At 47.6% G+C, this 15,695-nt stretch overlaps 1 protein-coding gene across 1 annotated transcript in view; it reads left to right on the top strand.

Annotated features, from left to right (window-relative positions):
- Positions 1 to 15,068: 15,068 nt before the first annotated feature.
- Positions 15,069 to 15,695, top strand: part of ICAM5 (intercellular adhesion molecule 5) — a 47,121-nt gene continuing 46,494 nt past the window's right edge. The window contains exon 1 of the mRNA XM_063119301.1: positions 15,069 to 15,136. Coding sequence (XP_062975371.1) covers positions 15,070 to 15,136 — 67 coding nt within the window. The 5' untranslated portion in view covers position 15,069. The remainder of the gene's footprint in view (positions 15,137 to 15,695) is intronic.

The raw sequence follows: 15,695 nt of genomic DNA on the forward strand, positions 1-15,695 counted from the left end.
GGGGTATATGAAGCTTCCTGCATGTCTCGGGCATGCTCCACTCTGCTCCAAGGCTTCAAGTCTGGAATGTAACCTGGAAGTAGTCATCTTTGTCCCCAAAATGCTGTTCCTTGTGCCCAAGAGGGCCAGGTTTTATGGCATCCACAGGGAACGCACCGCTGAAGATGGTGCTGCGCAACATGTGGCCAGGGCCGGCGCTACCGTTAGGCCAACTAGGCAGCCACCTAGGGCGCAGACATCAGAGGGGCGCAGTACTGCCCTTTAAGGGTCACAGATTTATACAAATTAGCTGTTTTGAGAAAAACATAATAAAAGGAAAATATAATAGTTCAGAAACTCTTCTTGAACACTGAATCAAAGTTGGCAATTTGGGTGTGGGTGGGTGGGTGGGTGCAAGTAGCTCGCCTTGCCTAGGGCGCAAAATAGTCTGGCACCAGCCCTGTGTGTGGGCTTCCATATGCTTTGATCTACAACTCCTAGCAGTCTAAGGGCCTTGCTAGACTTGGGGTTAGCGTGGTGCAAGGCCCGTGCTCGTCCCTGTGCATCCAGATGACGCACAGGGGATCGTGGCCTCAGCCAGGCCACAAGCTGCCCTGGCACCGCACTAGTGGGAACCGCTTGTAGTGCGCTTCTTCCCGTGGTCCTGGCCTCAGGTCGGGCTGAGGCCGGAACCGCAGGCGTGTAGCCAGGTCCGCTGCTTTTCCCGGCTACCGGATTTACTCCCAATTTGCCAGGAAAAGTGGCGGATGGGTGTGCTGCGGCCATCAGGGCTACGGTGGGGACATGGGGGGGTGAGAAACGGAGGCTGGGGAGATCGGGGGAATCGCGGGCCAAGGGACATGGTGGGATTGTGGGCGGGGGGGCTGGGGGGAATTGGACATGGCGGGCAGGGGGACGAGCGTGCGTGCATGCGTGGGATTGGACATGGCAAGTGGGGGGGCGGGCGAGCAGGGGATCGGACATGGCGAGCAGGGGGGGCGAGCGTACAGGCAGGTGGGGGATCAGACATTGCAGGTGGGGGAGTGGGTGGAGGAAGGAGAATAGGGCCGGGGGGGCGCCAGGCGGGGGATTGGACATCGCGGGCAGGGGGGGAAGGAGAACGGGGCAAGGGGGGAGATCACGGATGGTGGGAGAAGGAGAATTTTTTAAAAAACCTACTTACCTTTCCTGGCTCCTGCCGCTTTAAAAATAAAAAAATGGCGGCTGTGATGGCTCTCCTCCAGAGCTCGTCACGGGTCATGTCTTAATAAGGGCAAGATCTCGCGTTATTCATAACGCGAGGTCTCCCCTCCTCTCCCCCGGATTCTCACTTAAGTCTAGCAAGGCCATTAGTCACCATAGCTAATGGTTAAGGATAATGGGAGTTGCAAGCCAAAACGTCTAGAGAGCCACACGTTGCACACCCCTGTCATACATTACGTGCAGACTATAGCAGACACTCTAGGAGGGCTGAGAAGAGTAATAGAGAAATGCCATCTTGAAAGTGCCACCCAAGCATGCTGCTGTGGACGGCCCGTTTAATAGCACGATGCACCCCATGTTCTTAAACTAAATCTGCAAAGGACAGGGGGGGGGTAGATCACCTCGAAGATGGTTGGCTTGAGCACACTTCTTTTAGGGTCCTCTGCAGCCCAGCTAGGAATACTGCTCACTGAATAGAGTGGCAAAGTGATCTCTTTAGTTATAAAGGCACTAAATTGCTCAGAGCCATATACCTGGGGCGGATCCACACGTCGTTCCGAAATCGCTTGCTTGTGTCTGGAGTGCGCCCCAAAGCTCATCGGGACACAGAGGCGTACTTTCAAAGCGCCTTTTCCCGGCTTTTGGGCGCTGTTATTTAGTCCGTCTTAGGTCAGTTTAAGGCGTCCCTTCTTCCAAGGTGTGAAACAATTAGTCTCTCTTTCCTCCCCGCCCCGCCCCGCCCACCAGACTTACTTTGTTGCCTTTTGACTTCCTCTCCTCTTCCGATAACATTTCCTGCCCCAACAACACCATCCATCTTTAATCATCAACTTTTCCGCTTGCGAGGACAGGTGAGGTCGGTTCCATTTACCTCAGTCGTTTCCGCTTTTGGCTTTCTCATTTCTAATTTTTTTTTATTTGTTCTGATCTATGCGCATCAATGCATATTCGTTTAAAAGGCTCTTTACAGAGCGCCGGCTAGTATAGGCAAAGCCCCAAATCCGGCGCGAAAAGCAGCCTCCATTTTTCCTCTTCACCTTTAAAGGGAGGGGGGAGGGGCAGGTATCCATTCTCCTCAGCCTTCCCTCTTTCGCCATTCCCAGTTATAATTCTTTTTTTAATTGTTATGACCTATGCGCATCCGTGCATATTCGTTTAATAGTCTCCTTACAGAGCGCAGCGGAGTGCGTGTATAGTGTATAGCCTCAGAGCGCTGACTGGTGTGCTTTGAACTCTATAGGCAAACCTCAATTCTGGCACGAAAAGCCGCCATTTTTCCGCTTCACCTTTACAACCAGGGATGGGGGATGGGGCAGGTATCCATTCTCCTCAGCCTTCCCTCTTTCGCCATTCCCAGTTGTAATTCTTTTTTTATTTATTTATATCCCACCTTTTCCCCCTTTACAGAGGGGGGAAAAGCTGTAAAGGTGAAGCGGAAAAATGGCGGCTTTTCGCGCCAGAATTGAGGTTTGCCTATAGAGTTTCAAAGCACACTAGCCTGCGCTCTGCGGCTATACACTATACACGCACTCCACTGCGCTCTGTAAGGAGAATATTAAACGAATATGCACTTATGCGCATAGATCAGAACAATTGAAAAAAAAATACAAAATGGGAATGCCGAAACACTGAGGAAAATTGAACGTCATTTTCAATTGTGCATCCAATTTTACTTAGAAGAAATAAAAAATACCTTTCGATGATCGCCAAGGTAGACTGTGCGACGAAGAAGAACTAGCTCCATTGCCAAGCACACTTCAACAAAGACCTCGCCAACTGTCGAGCGGCCAACCCCAAACTGCTCTGCTGCATTTTTATAGAACCCCGGGTTAGCCAGCTTCCAAATAGCAATTGCCACACGCTTAGCCACTGAAAGCGGCTGCCTCATGGCCGTCTGGTTCCTCTGGAGTGCAGGAGTCAGCTCAGCAACTATTTCAAACAGCGTGGCTCGAGTCACCCTGAAGCTCTCGATCCACCTTTCATCGTTCCATACTTTCAGAACTAAATTCTCCCATCAGTCCTTGCTACTGGGACGGACCCAGTAGCGTCTGAAAAAAGCAGGGAGACGAATGAACTCGGTGCCTAACACAACAAAGTTCCTCTCCTGCTCCAGCTGCTGCAGGAACAGCATCCTCTGTCTCTGGTGCATGTTCATGATTTTAAGGAGTCGCAAGCGCCGACGGTGGTAATCATCCTCGATCACAAACAGTGCTCGAAGAGCACATAGGAGTAAATTGATGGAAACAGCCATGATGCTGACTAACTCCATTTGGCTATCCATCTTCTCCACAAAGATCACCACGAACGACCAAACAGGGAATTCTGGGTTTGGAGGAATTATTTAAAACAGAGGGGGAGCAAGAGAGAATGTCACAAGCATCCCCCAAAGCCAGCCCCTAAGAAATGCCCACTTGGGACGGAAGGGAGAGAAGTGCGAACCGCTCAGACGAAACGAAACGAAAGAAAAGCCGCATCAAGCAATAAGAAAGAGCCGCCTCATTTAGGAACGTTCTTTAAAAAGGCGAACTTAAGCGATTTCGGAACGACGTGTGGATCCGCCCCTGGTTCTATATCCTAAACAAGAATGTGTTTATTCAAGGCAAGACTTCACACAAGGATCCTTCTAAAAGAGGAAAATAAATGACTGTAGCATCCTATGGGGTCTCTGGATCCTTTTTGATGGAACAGGTAACATCTAAAGTGCAATGAACTTAGCCCAGTATTTCCAGGTTTTGTCAACCATTGGTGCCTTTTACTCCCTAAAAGCTGGCCTTTCCCTGACAGTGTGACCTCCCTCACAGTGAGTACAACTAGGCGTCCCAGGGAAATCACAAATAGTACAGAAGAGACCCTTTGAAGTTCAAAACCTATATTATTTCTCCATCCTACCCTTGCTTTCTTTGAAAATCAAGCCCTGGGCATGCCAAACGCTCATTTCCAGCCTTCCTGTTAATGAACACAGGATGAGATAAAATAACTGTTTTCTCACTCACAGCAGAACGCCAAGGTATAAATTAGCAACCCACAACAAAGGGACGTTCTGTACTCAACCTAAAATGCTAGGTTGTTCATGCAACTTACATCCAAGTGCCTTCCATGTGGACATTTTGAAAGGTGTTGAACCGCTTTTAGCAGTAAAGGGGTAATGATAGGGTCCTTTTAAAAGAATGATGGGAAATATATCATCCCATTCTGATACATCAGTTCTCCAAAGCATCCCACCTCCTGGAACTTACTGAAAGCAGCAAAAACGTATGAGAGCAAAATGGACTATAGATAGAATGACTATTTGCTTGGGATCAAGGTCAGGGCCAGCATGGCTGATATTTAAAAAACTAAATACCCTGTTTCCCCGAAAATAAGACAGTGTCTTATATTAATTTTTGCTCCCAAAGATGCGCTAGGTCTTATTTTCAAGGGATGTCTTATTTTTCCATGAAGAAGAATACCTTATATTACAGCGAGGGGCAAAACTGGAAGTAGGTCTTATTTTCGGGGGATGCCTTATATTACAGCGAGGGGCAAAACTGGAAGTAGGTCTTATTTTCGGGGGATGTCTTACTTTCGGGGAAACAGGGTAGCAAGTGCCTCCCTCAGATCAGATCAGGGCCATAACGTGTGTGTGTGTGTGTGTGTGTGTGTATGAGAGAGAGAGGGAGAGAGAGGGGGGGCGGATCTACACTAGTCTTATAACGTTGCTAGTGTCCGTTTCTAACGTGGTTCTCTGTATCGGTTCTCTGTATCATGGGGCACACTGGCATTACTTACGCTTAGCTGTAACGTTACTTCAGGGCACACTGTTCAATCCTTTCTGTTCTTCCTCTTCTCTGAGAGTAAGCAGAGCTGCTCTATTTGCTCCACCCACTTCCTGCCTCGTTCCTAGCCAGCAGTGCATAAGCACACACAAACTCCCTCCCAAAACATTTTAACACAAGTCCTGGGGAATAGCCTGAATGCATAGGAGCCAACCACTTTGCTGAAGCTAAGAAGTTCAGGGTTTGGATGGGTGACCAAACGGAAAAGTTTTAGCAGTGCAGAAGGGGAGGCCTGTTTTTGGCAGCCCCACCTGTAGGGATTATTTCAAACACACCATTTAAGCCCCACTGGTTAGAGTACTGGACTGGTAGCAGAGACCCATGTTAATTTTCCTGCACGGAGCTACAGCGATCCTTTGCTTACCAGGAAGTGATTTGAGCGCTCCTCATCTCCTTTGCAAAGAGGGGGGAAATGTTAAAAAAAATCATTAAAAAATCAACAGATGACCCAATTCGATTCAAATTTAGTATGCTTAAAGCTCTCCCTAATATCTATTATTGTGCCGATTTTGGTTTCTTTATCTTTAAAGCTTACACAGATGTAAGCATTTGTTTAAAATCCTGCTCCTGCGCCCACAGCAGCGGCTCGGAATTAGGGCGAATCTTTTGCAAAAGGACCACAATTAAGGTAGGATGCATGGGAGTACTTCACAATGAATGCAGTTTCTAAGGTGGAAAACTTCTGAGTCCTTTGCATGCAATTGTCAGTGATTGCATAGTATAACGCTGGTGTGATTTATCTGCTGTAGCAGATAAGATAGCAAACAGGGCAAAGGAAGGAGAACAGGAAGTGGGCGGAGCAAACCCAGCAGCTCTGCTACTCTCAGAGAAGAGGGAAAGGAAAATTACCGGTAGAACGAGGCACATGGATCAGTAGCAACGCTACAACTAAGCAACAAGAAAGGGGACAACGAAATAGAACCAGTAAGTACAACTCATTTACAACGTTAGAGATACAGGGTCACATGACGCTGTGCGTCACAGTAACCCGTTCAAAACGTTAGAATAACATCAGTGTAGATTCCCACAGAAAGAGAGAGAAAGAGAGAGAGAACTTTTATCCTTTGTGCGTGTTCCCCTGTGGTCGCAATTCACTTCCCCACTTCCTTTTATATTTTTAAAAGGAAGATCCATTCAAAGGCTGGATCTTTGATGTGAAGAACTTCATATCTAGTTTGGCCCTCACTCAGCCAGAGCAAATGGGGAAGAGTTGCTAGCCACATAGAATCATAAAATAGCAGAGTTGGAAGGGGCCTATAAGGCCATCGAATCCAACCCCCTGCTCAATGCAGGAATCCACCCTAAAGCATCCCTGACAGATGGTTGTCCAGCTGCCTCTTGAATGCCTCTAGTGTGGGAGAGCCCACAACCTCCCTAGGTAACCGGTTCCATTGTCGTACTGCTCTAACAGTCAGGAAGTTTTTCCTGATGTCCAGCCGGAATCTGGCTTCCTGTAACTTGAGCCCGTTATTCCGTGTCCTGCACAGAAGCAGGAGATGACACAGTCTTTGTTTACTTCCGCTTTCCCCTCAGAGAAGAATGAAAAAATGCGGAGAAGCGATGGTAAGGAAATGCAATTCCCCGCCCCATCCCCGTGTGTTGACACTCATAGACAAAAGATGCTTGCACACTACCACCCCCCATCCCTCTTTGGTCGTGGGCAGAAAGCATCAGGAGAATCCCTCTCCCCAAGTTTGCAAGTCCTTTTTGATGGGATGGGGAGTGGGCTGAACGGAGACCAAGGTGGGATCCTGAGGTGGGCTAATAGTGAAGAAATCGTCACGGGGCTGCAGAGGCTGCTGCTGTACTCAGCCCATTAATCTCTTTATCACTATGGTACGACATGTGGTGCTTGCTTTTGAGTCATTGTGCGTATGAGTCATGCTCTCATGCTGCCTTGAATAGGCCGAAGGTCTCCTCCTCCAGGGCATGAGAGGGTGGCACTGCGGGGCAGGAGCTTGGAGGGACTTTGGAGTCTGGTGGGAAGGGAATTTGGGGGCAGAGTTGCCAGGGGAAACAGGCAAGGGGGATTGTGTGTCAGCATGTAAGGAAGGGAGAGGTTGGCAGAATTGTGCAGCTGCAGGCACGGCGTGTTCATATTCACCAGCCTTCCTCAGCTTGGTGCCCTCCAGGTGAGTCAGACTACAACGCTCATGACCCTGAGTCAGCATGGCCAAGTGGTGATATAAACTGATATCCCAGAGCAAAACTGGAAGGTCCCATCATCATCCAAGGTCACATCTGTAAATGAGTAGAGAATGATGAGCGCACGATAAATGCCTCTTGTAGCAAAGCCCTGAGATAATGCCTGGTTTGACACACTTGTGAATCAGCAAAAGCAAAGAAAGTATGCTTTTTGCTTCAGAACTGTTGGTCTAACTCATATACACATTTATGCAAATCTAATCAAGAACTAAAATTATATCGTAGAATCATAGAGGTGGAAGGGGCTTCAGTGGCCATCTAGTCCAACCCCCTACTCAAAGCAGGAATACAGTTGCAACTACAGTGTGCCTGACAGACAGCTGTCCTGCCTTTGATTAAATACCTCCAGCAAAAGAGAACACACTGTCTCCTGGGGCACTCTGTTCCACTGTCAAGAACTCGTGCTGTTAGGAAGCTTATCTTAATGCTTAGAGCTTTTTCACAAACGGGGAAAATCCCGCAGCCTTACCGAGGCTTTCGCCCTCTGCCATCGTCCCACCGTGGTGACACAGTTCTTTACATGCAACCAGGTGATTTTGAATTGAAAATGTCCCTTTGTGGAAAAGTTCCATTGCATTTAATGAGACAGCGCCTTCTAGTGGTAGAATTATAGCACAATGCCGAGTTTACACATTGGGAGATCCCACTACTTCCCAGATAATACCACATTATCTCTGGGGGTTTTTTAAAAGTGAAATTTCCAGGGAATAGCACAGAAGACATCCTGGACATTGACGGCATCATGTAACGGAGCTGCAAATTTCCGTGAGCGGCCAATCATGAATGTGCAATAAATCACTTTTAAGAAATTCTTAGTCAAAATCTGCTTCCATATAATGTTCTCCCACTGGTTCTAGTCCTGACCTGGAGCCACAGAGAACAACTCTGCTCACCTTCTGTGTGATAGCTCTTCATATACTTGAAGACAAGTATCACATATCCCCTTGATCTTTTCTTTTCCAAAGTAAACAAGTCCAGCTCTGTCAGCCATTCCCGATTATTAATTGACCAAGATTTCTTTAATGGGCACAGTTTTGCAATGCTCATGGAACTTTCTCTCTCCCCCGCCCCCCGAAAGCTCTTTGCTGAACCTATGGGCAGCTTACCCAAAAGCGATATTTTTAAAAGGGACAGGAGAATATCTTTCCCTGCACAATTCTCTAAGCATCTCTAACTCAGCCTGTGCCATTTGGCAGCCAGCCAGCCACCGACCCACAGCACATCTAGGCCCTGTGTTGCATGTTCTTGCCAGGGTGAAGGGGGCATGAGCTCTCAGCAGCTGTTGGTCCTCCAGCAAGTAGCTTGGCGAAACTATCCTCTTCCTTGTTTCGGTAGCCAGCCAGAAGGCAACTTATAGCTGGGGTTTGCCTGGAACTCTTAACAACAGTTGGTCCAGTGTCTGAGGACAGACTATTCTTCTTCCTCCCTGATGAAGTTCATGCAGAGTGGGATGGGCCACATGTTCAGGGCAGCTGTTCATCCTCTGGCTGGTAGCTACAGGGCCCTGGCTGTCCCTTCCTTGCCATGAGTAGGAAATGCATCTGGTTAGACTCTTGCAGGAAAAGCTCTCTCTAACCATCCTGCCCCTGCTTCACAGCAACACTGCTGTCACCCCCTGTTGCCACTTCCCTTCCACTCTCTTATTTATTTTCTCTGCTTTCCCCTCTTTCCTTCCTTCCTCCTACCAATCTCACTCCTGCTGCTGAACAGTTAACGAGGGTTCACTGCTAAAGTTATTGAGGGTTTATTTAAAAGAAAAGAAAAACACAACAGTACAATCCTAACTGTGCTTACTTGGGGAGCAAGTGCAAGACTTAAAAATGCATTCACACTGTTCCAGCTGGAGATGTCATATGCCTGTGATAAAGTCCTTGCTGGATATGGAGCCATGGGTGCAAACAAACAAAAGATGAGTGTTCCTAGGCCCAGAGTCAACTGAAGACATTTTGCTGCCTGAGTTGATGGACAAAAGGGCATCTCCTCCCATTCTGTGAACAAAAACTAACAGAAGTCACAATTGAATCTTACTGAAACACTGGCAGTAGAATTGCGCTAGAAGGCAACATGGTACAGAGAGCTCTGTTCTCCTATACCTGGCCATTGCTTCCTGCCTCCCAGAACTTCAGTATTCCAAGCTTTTATCCCACATCTTTACTAGGGTATCTGCTTCCAGATTCCTTGCAAGATTAAGACTGGCTCTTTTACATGTGCTTTTTTCTGGGGGGTTTCTTTCTCTGCAAGTTCTGTATGTTTCATTATATAGCCACTAGATGGTGCTGTGGTATAACTGTGATATAGCGGGATTCTGGAAATTTACCAGCCATTGGAGCACTTTAAAGCACAATAAAAATGTATTACTGTATTTTCATAGTTAAGAATAAAGCTGCTATAATGGCCATAACATATGGGAGAGGCCCTGTAGGTTGAAGACATTGTGTAAAGCTGTGGTCTTCAACTGGTCCAGATCTGAGACCAACCTTGAACTCCCAACCTGCAACATGGAACCCACTTTCAGAATTGCCCAACATTGCCACTACCCACCTGGAGTGATCTTGCGACCCACTTTTGTGTTACAGCCCACCAGTTGAAGACCACTGGTGTAAAGGGCCCACAGAAAGCCGTTAGTGACCAATCACGAGTTCACAATAAAAACATAATGTAGAGAAGTGCCCAGCATCTGCCTAATGGTAGGGCTGGATCTGCCTGTGGATTCTGCACACATCCCCCTTCAAAGAATACTGGCTCTTAGTGGGAATTTGCGGCGCACAGCAAAAATGATGATTTCTTTACATGGGGGCGGAGGGTATCTGTGTTAGTAGAATAGTTCTACAGGGTATCAGACTTGGGGAGTTTCTGGGTGAGGCTTTTATTGCGCCATCACCTTGTCTCATTTATGGAATGTTATGGGGTCCAGACCTCATCGCCTTCTTCAAGTTCCAATTGTTCCAAAATAACAATACAATTCTACTTGAGAACATCACCAAATTCCTATTTGTCTGAAAACAGGGCCACTGTGTGTGTTGCATGCTGTGGGGGGGGGGCGCATTTGAGTGAGGCTTTGCACTCCCAACTCCACTGAAATTTGAAATGGCAAGCCTACACTCAGTCCCCAAACAACCATCTGGAGCCATCAGTGGTGTGCTCAAGCCACCCACATTTTATTTATTTATTATTATTATTATTATTATTATTATTATTATTATTTCTGGGACCACCTCCCACCAACGCACAGAGTTGCCTCCTGCTGCTGCTGTGAAGTATCCTTGCAGCCTCTTGCTTCCAAGCAGTGTAATAATGCATGTTTCCTCAAATGTCAGTCCCACTGAATTTGATGGATTTTATTCCAAAGTTAGTGTATTTAGAATTACACCCTCTGCTCTTTTCAATAGAGCCCGTTTTTACTGTGTGTAGGCATCTCAGTTGCTCAGTACATAGCTTGAGGAGAGAGACTGGATGCATTAATGCAATGTAAGGGGGCAGCACACATTTATCTGTTTGTTTTAACATTTTACCATGCCTTTCAACATAAAATCCCCAAGGTGGTGTGTAAGACATATTTTAAAACCTATTACAAGAGAACAATTAAGACAAATAAAACGATATCATTTCCCAACAGAGGCTGAATCCTCAGGAGTTGTTGAACACCACAAAACCACTTAAAGGCAATTAAAAGCACAGGAGAACAATGTTATTTTTACTTGGCTGCTAAAAGCCATGAAATCTGGCACCAGACAAGCAAATAAGAGCTCTGCAGATGAGGTGCCACTACCGAGGAGGCCCTGATTGCCACATACAACCGAATGAGGGCCAAATGACACATTAATATAAATCATTTTTAAATAAAAAGTGTGCACACACAAAAAGATGGGGAAAAGAAAATGGTGCGAAATGACCACTTTTACTAGGGGAGGGGGGAGCAGCCTTGAGACCTTAATCTCGAAGATGCTCCAGCTTCTATTTGCCCTGAACATGCTGCTTGCAAATTTGGGATTTTCTGGATTTCAGGCAGGAAACCAGTGCAGGGTCCTCATCCAGATCTATAGCATCTTGTGAATTGGGGGCCCTCATCTGCTTTTCCTTCAAAGTTAAAGGGGCTGTTCAGACAACACACTAAGCCATGGTCAGGCTGCTAAACCTTTTGCAGCAAATGATTAGTAAGCAAGTTTAAACTGTAGTTACGTAGCCACCATGGATAGGAGTGATTCACAAAACATGCTAAGTCATGGTTCACATAACACGCTAAGCCATAATATTTAGCTCAAAATGCTTAACCCCCGTGGCTTAGCATGTGAGCTGAACAGGAACAAAGTGGTCAGTTTGAGCACACCTGAGCAATGCTACGAGTGGTGATGTTGCACTGGGGTTAGTGGTCCATGTGCACAAGCAACCCCAGTGATTGTTTGAGGAGGCAATGCTTTTAGATAGGGTGACCCTATGAAAAGGAGGACAGGGCTCGTGTTTCTTTAACAGTTGCATAGAAAGGGGAATTTTAGCAGGTGTCATTTGTATATATGGAGAACCTGGTGAAATTCCCTCTTTATCACAACAGTTAAAGCTGCAGGAGTATACTAGAGTGACCATTTTAAAAGAGGGCAGGGCACCTGCACCTTTAACTGTTGTGATGAAGAGGGAATTTCACCAGGTTCTCCGTATATACAAATGACACCTGCTGAAATTCCCTTTTCTATGCAACTGTTAAAGACACAGGAGCCCGGTCCTCCTTTTCATAGGGTCACCCAGTCCAGCACTTGAACCACTAAACCACACTGGCTCTTCCATATATAAGGAAGGGAAGGGGGCGTGGCTTGAAGAAAGGTCTGGCTCAGGATGGGAGTGCAGGGCCAAGGTGAGAGCAGGGCCAGGCCAGGGCAAGGGAGCAGCTTGATGTGTCTCCTAGCACCAGCCTAGTTTTTGTTGCAGAGCCAGGGAAAGGGGCTGTAGGCTCAAATTTGGGGCTCTCCTAAAGTTTGCCTTGGGGCTCTTGCTGAGAGGCAAGACAGGAAAACAAAACCAATCCAGCCAGCTCTGCTTTTGTCTCTGGAGCATCCTTCGAACAAGAAGCCTCTCCCGGAGCTGGCAAGCTCATAAGCACACCCACAGGACCAGATTCTCTCTAAGGCGTCCAGAGTGCCACATGGCTCCTAGCTTTCCTACCTAAACAGGGGATGAGCCATCTGTCACTATAATTATGTCACCCACACTTATTTTTGTCTCAGTAGTGGCTCCCCAGCGTTTTCTGCATGGCATTCTGGAGCTCCCTGTCCTTGTATTTTAAACTCTCCTTTCTCTCCACAACACCCCCAAATATATATTTCGTTCTCCTTTTCTATATCAGGATTTTTGAACGGTGGAAGTCGTATGTTTCTTTGGCTCTCTACCACGTCATCCTTGTCAGTTTTCTTCCTGCTGCAGTTCTGTGACAGATACCTTGGACTTCTCCGTTTCTCACAGTGCACTGTTAGAACATTCCTGCCAACGTGACTGCCAGGGATGGCTTGAGACATTTTTGAAGTGTGTGGGTGGAAAATATAAATGACAGCTTTCACTGCTACCCTCCAAATTCCACTGAGTGTCACGGATCACAGTTCACTAGTAAGTCTCATTGAAATTTGCATTCTGGCACAGTTCTGTACCTTTACAAATATACAGGTAGAGCAGGTAGGAAGCAAGTAGGCCTACAAACAGGCAGTGCTGGTCTCAGAGAAGCATGCCATGATGGTGATGATGTGCCATCAATGCACATGGTGCTTTAAAGAGTAACATAAGCAAAGAAAAAGGCAAGCTTCTGCCCCAAGAAGTTTACAGTTTCAACCACCAACAAAGCAGGGGGGGGGAGTGCCTGGAAGGATTGGACTAAGGATGAGAAGGGGAGGGGCAAGCCCTCATCTATATGGAGGCACTTTGGCGCCAGGAGATGCCTTGCACCCGCATTTGTCATCCTTCCTGGCATCTGCACAGGAAGGAAGGCAAGTGCAAGTTTTCCTGCCTGTTGCCTCTGAAAAGTTTTTTTAAAAAAAGAAATGGGGTGGAGGAAAGGGAAGGGGCATTATTATTATTATTATTATTATTATTATTATTATTATTATTTAATGAGCCCTATCTGCGGAGCTCTGCATAAACATAAATGCAGGTGGGTTGGGAGGAACGAATGGGCAACCCCCGCTCTTGCGTCCTGCTCTGGCTGACTCGTTCTTTTCTCTCCCCCCCCCCCATATATAACTCTGCAGAGCTCCACAGATAGAGCTTATAAAATTAAAACAAAGGGGGGGGCAACTGGCAAAGGGAGGACGCGAGAGGAGGCCTGGAGGTTTTCCGTTCCTCCCAACCCACCCGCATTTATGTTTATGCGGAGCTCCGCAGATAGGGCTCATAAAAATTTCAAAAAGGGAGGGGAGGAACAGCACTTTTCCTCTCCTCTCCTCCCCGTTTTTAATTTTCTGTTTTTGTTTTTAAAGGCACGGGGCTGCATCCGCTGCCAAAAAAGTCGTGGTAAATGCCCGACTTTTTTGGCGCGGATTTTCAAGGGTTTGCCCCTGGATGGCATCGCAGTGGAGGATGCATCATGTAACTGACTTGCCGCTACTGCAAACTATTTATTATTTTATTTATTTAAAGCATTTTTATAGCGCCGCCTCTCCATTTCCGGCATCGAGGCGCTTTGTAATAACATATAAAACAATTCCATTAAAACCCTCAACCCACATTAAGACAATTCCATTAAAACCCTCACCCTCAAACCATTAAAATTCCTCAACTCCAATTTAAACCACCCCCTCCCCAGACTCTTGTGAAAATAAAAACGCCTTACAAAGGTGTTTGACGCAATTGAGAGTGGGAGCCTGTCTACTCTCCAGTGGCACGTTGTTCCATAACCGGGGACCAGCCACTGAAAAAGGCCTGGCCCCGGCACATTCGAATTTGTAGCGGGGGACCATCAGGGCACCCTGCTCCTGAGAGCGAGTCTGCCAATGGTGAGACACAGGGGAAAGGCGAGTGCTCAGGTATCCAGGACCCAAGCAATGCAGGGCTTTATACGTGGTCAACAAAACCTTGCAGCGAACCCTAGCAGCCACCGGCAGCCAAGGGAGCTCTTGAAGCACCAAAGTGATAGAAGACCACTTCGGAAGCCCCTTGACCAACCTGGCTGCTGCATTTTATACAGCCTGTAGGCGTTGGATTTGCTTCAAGGCAAGCCTTGAAGCAAAGCACCCCCGGGGCAAACCCTCCGTGTAGATGTACCCCCCCCCCAGCAAGTTCAGAGCCAATCCTTGTGAGAACTGTAGACGGCTTCTTTCCCCTTTGCCTCAAGAGTACCATGCCTGTTCACCTAAATTATCTGACTCCTCCAACACGATCCTAACAACCACGCTTTTGTACACCGGTGAGCTGGGTTTACATCCCAAAACTCAGGTGAGCCCATTCCTGTTATCATGTGCACGGAGTGGTCCAAGAAGTCCTGCGCTTTGCCCCTCGTTAGGGGCAAGGCTTCCTCAGGGACTCCTGCTCTAAAGCATCTGACCACGATATTGGGATGCAGGAATGGATGGACCATTCCGCTGACGCTACAGGACTGGCTCTCTGTTCCCTGTGAGTTATTGGGGAGTGGGAAGAACACACACACAGAGAGAGAGAGAGAGAGAGCTTCTGACCCTGAGAACAGTTGGACTCCTGCGGCTGCTGAGCTTTCTGTACCGCCTCTGCTTCTTCCTCTTCCTTAGATACCAAGTTACCAACGCTAAACCAATCGAGAGCTCTATTTCCCCTCCCACCCCTCCCCTCTCTCTCTCTCTCTCGCTAATCTCTCTCCCTTTTTCCCCTTTCCCTTTCTCCCTCCCTCTGTCTCCAGCTCAGCTTTGCTTCCTCAGCCATGAAGCCCGGGAGGCTTCGGCATCCTTTTCCCTGCTGCTCCCTGCTCCTGCTGCTGCTCCTGGCAGGTAAGTGCCCAGTGCTCCATGCTCCCCACCCGGTGATGCTTTCCCCTGCCGCCTCCCAGTCGATGGAGATGGGATTGGGGGGGGGGGGGGCTCTCGCGACAAAAGCAGGGGGTGGGGAGCTTGTCTTTGCTTGTCACAAACGGGATCTGCTGGATGGATGCAGCTGGGTGAATTTGCCTGGGCTGGGTGAGATCAGAACAAGGGGGGCATTCTCCATCCGTGTGTGTGTGTGTGAGAGAGAGAGAGAGAGAGAGAAAGAGAGAGATTCCTCTGGACTGTGCAGGCATCTCTGCCTAGATCTTGCAAGGAATCAGCACGTGTATGAAACCAGACAGCTTGTCGTTCTTCTAGGGAAATCTCCCAGCCCCCTAGGTCTCCTCCATGCTCTGTCTTTTCGTTCACTCGTTTGGTTTTTGGGAAAGGGAAGAGGAAGAACCGTTCTTTTTTGGCACATTTTTATTGTTTATATTGTGGCAGTTAATTCCACACTCTTACAAAGAGAACAGAGGGTTCGAGCAGTGTGTGTGTGTGTGTGTGTGTGTGTGTGTGTGTGTGTGTG

This window comes from Elgaria multicarinata, chromosome 3 (genome assembly GCF_023053635.1).
Source record: "Elgaria multicarinata webbii isolate HBS135686 ecotype San Diego chromosome 3, rElgMul1.1.pri, whole genome shotgun sequence".
Lineage (NCBI taxonomy): Eukaryota > Metazoa > Chordata > Lepidosauria > Squamata > Anguidae > Elgaria > Elgaria multicarinata.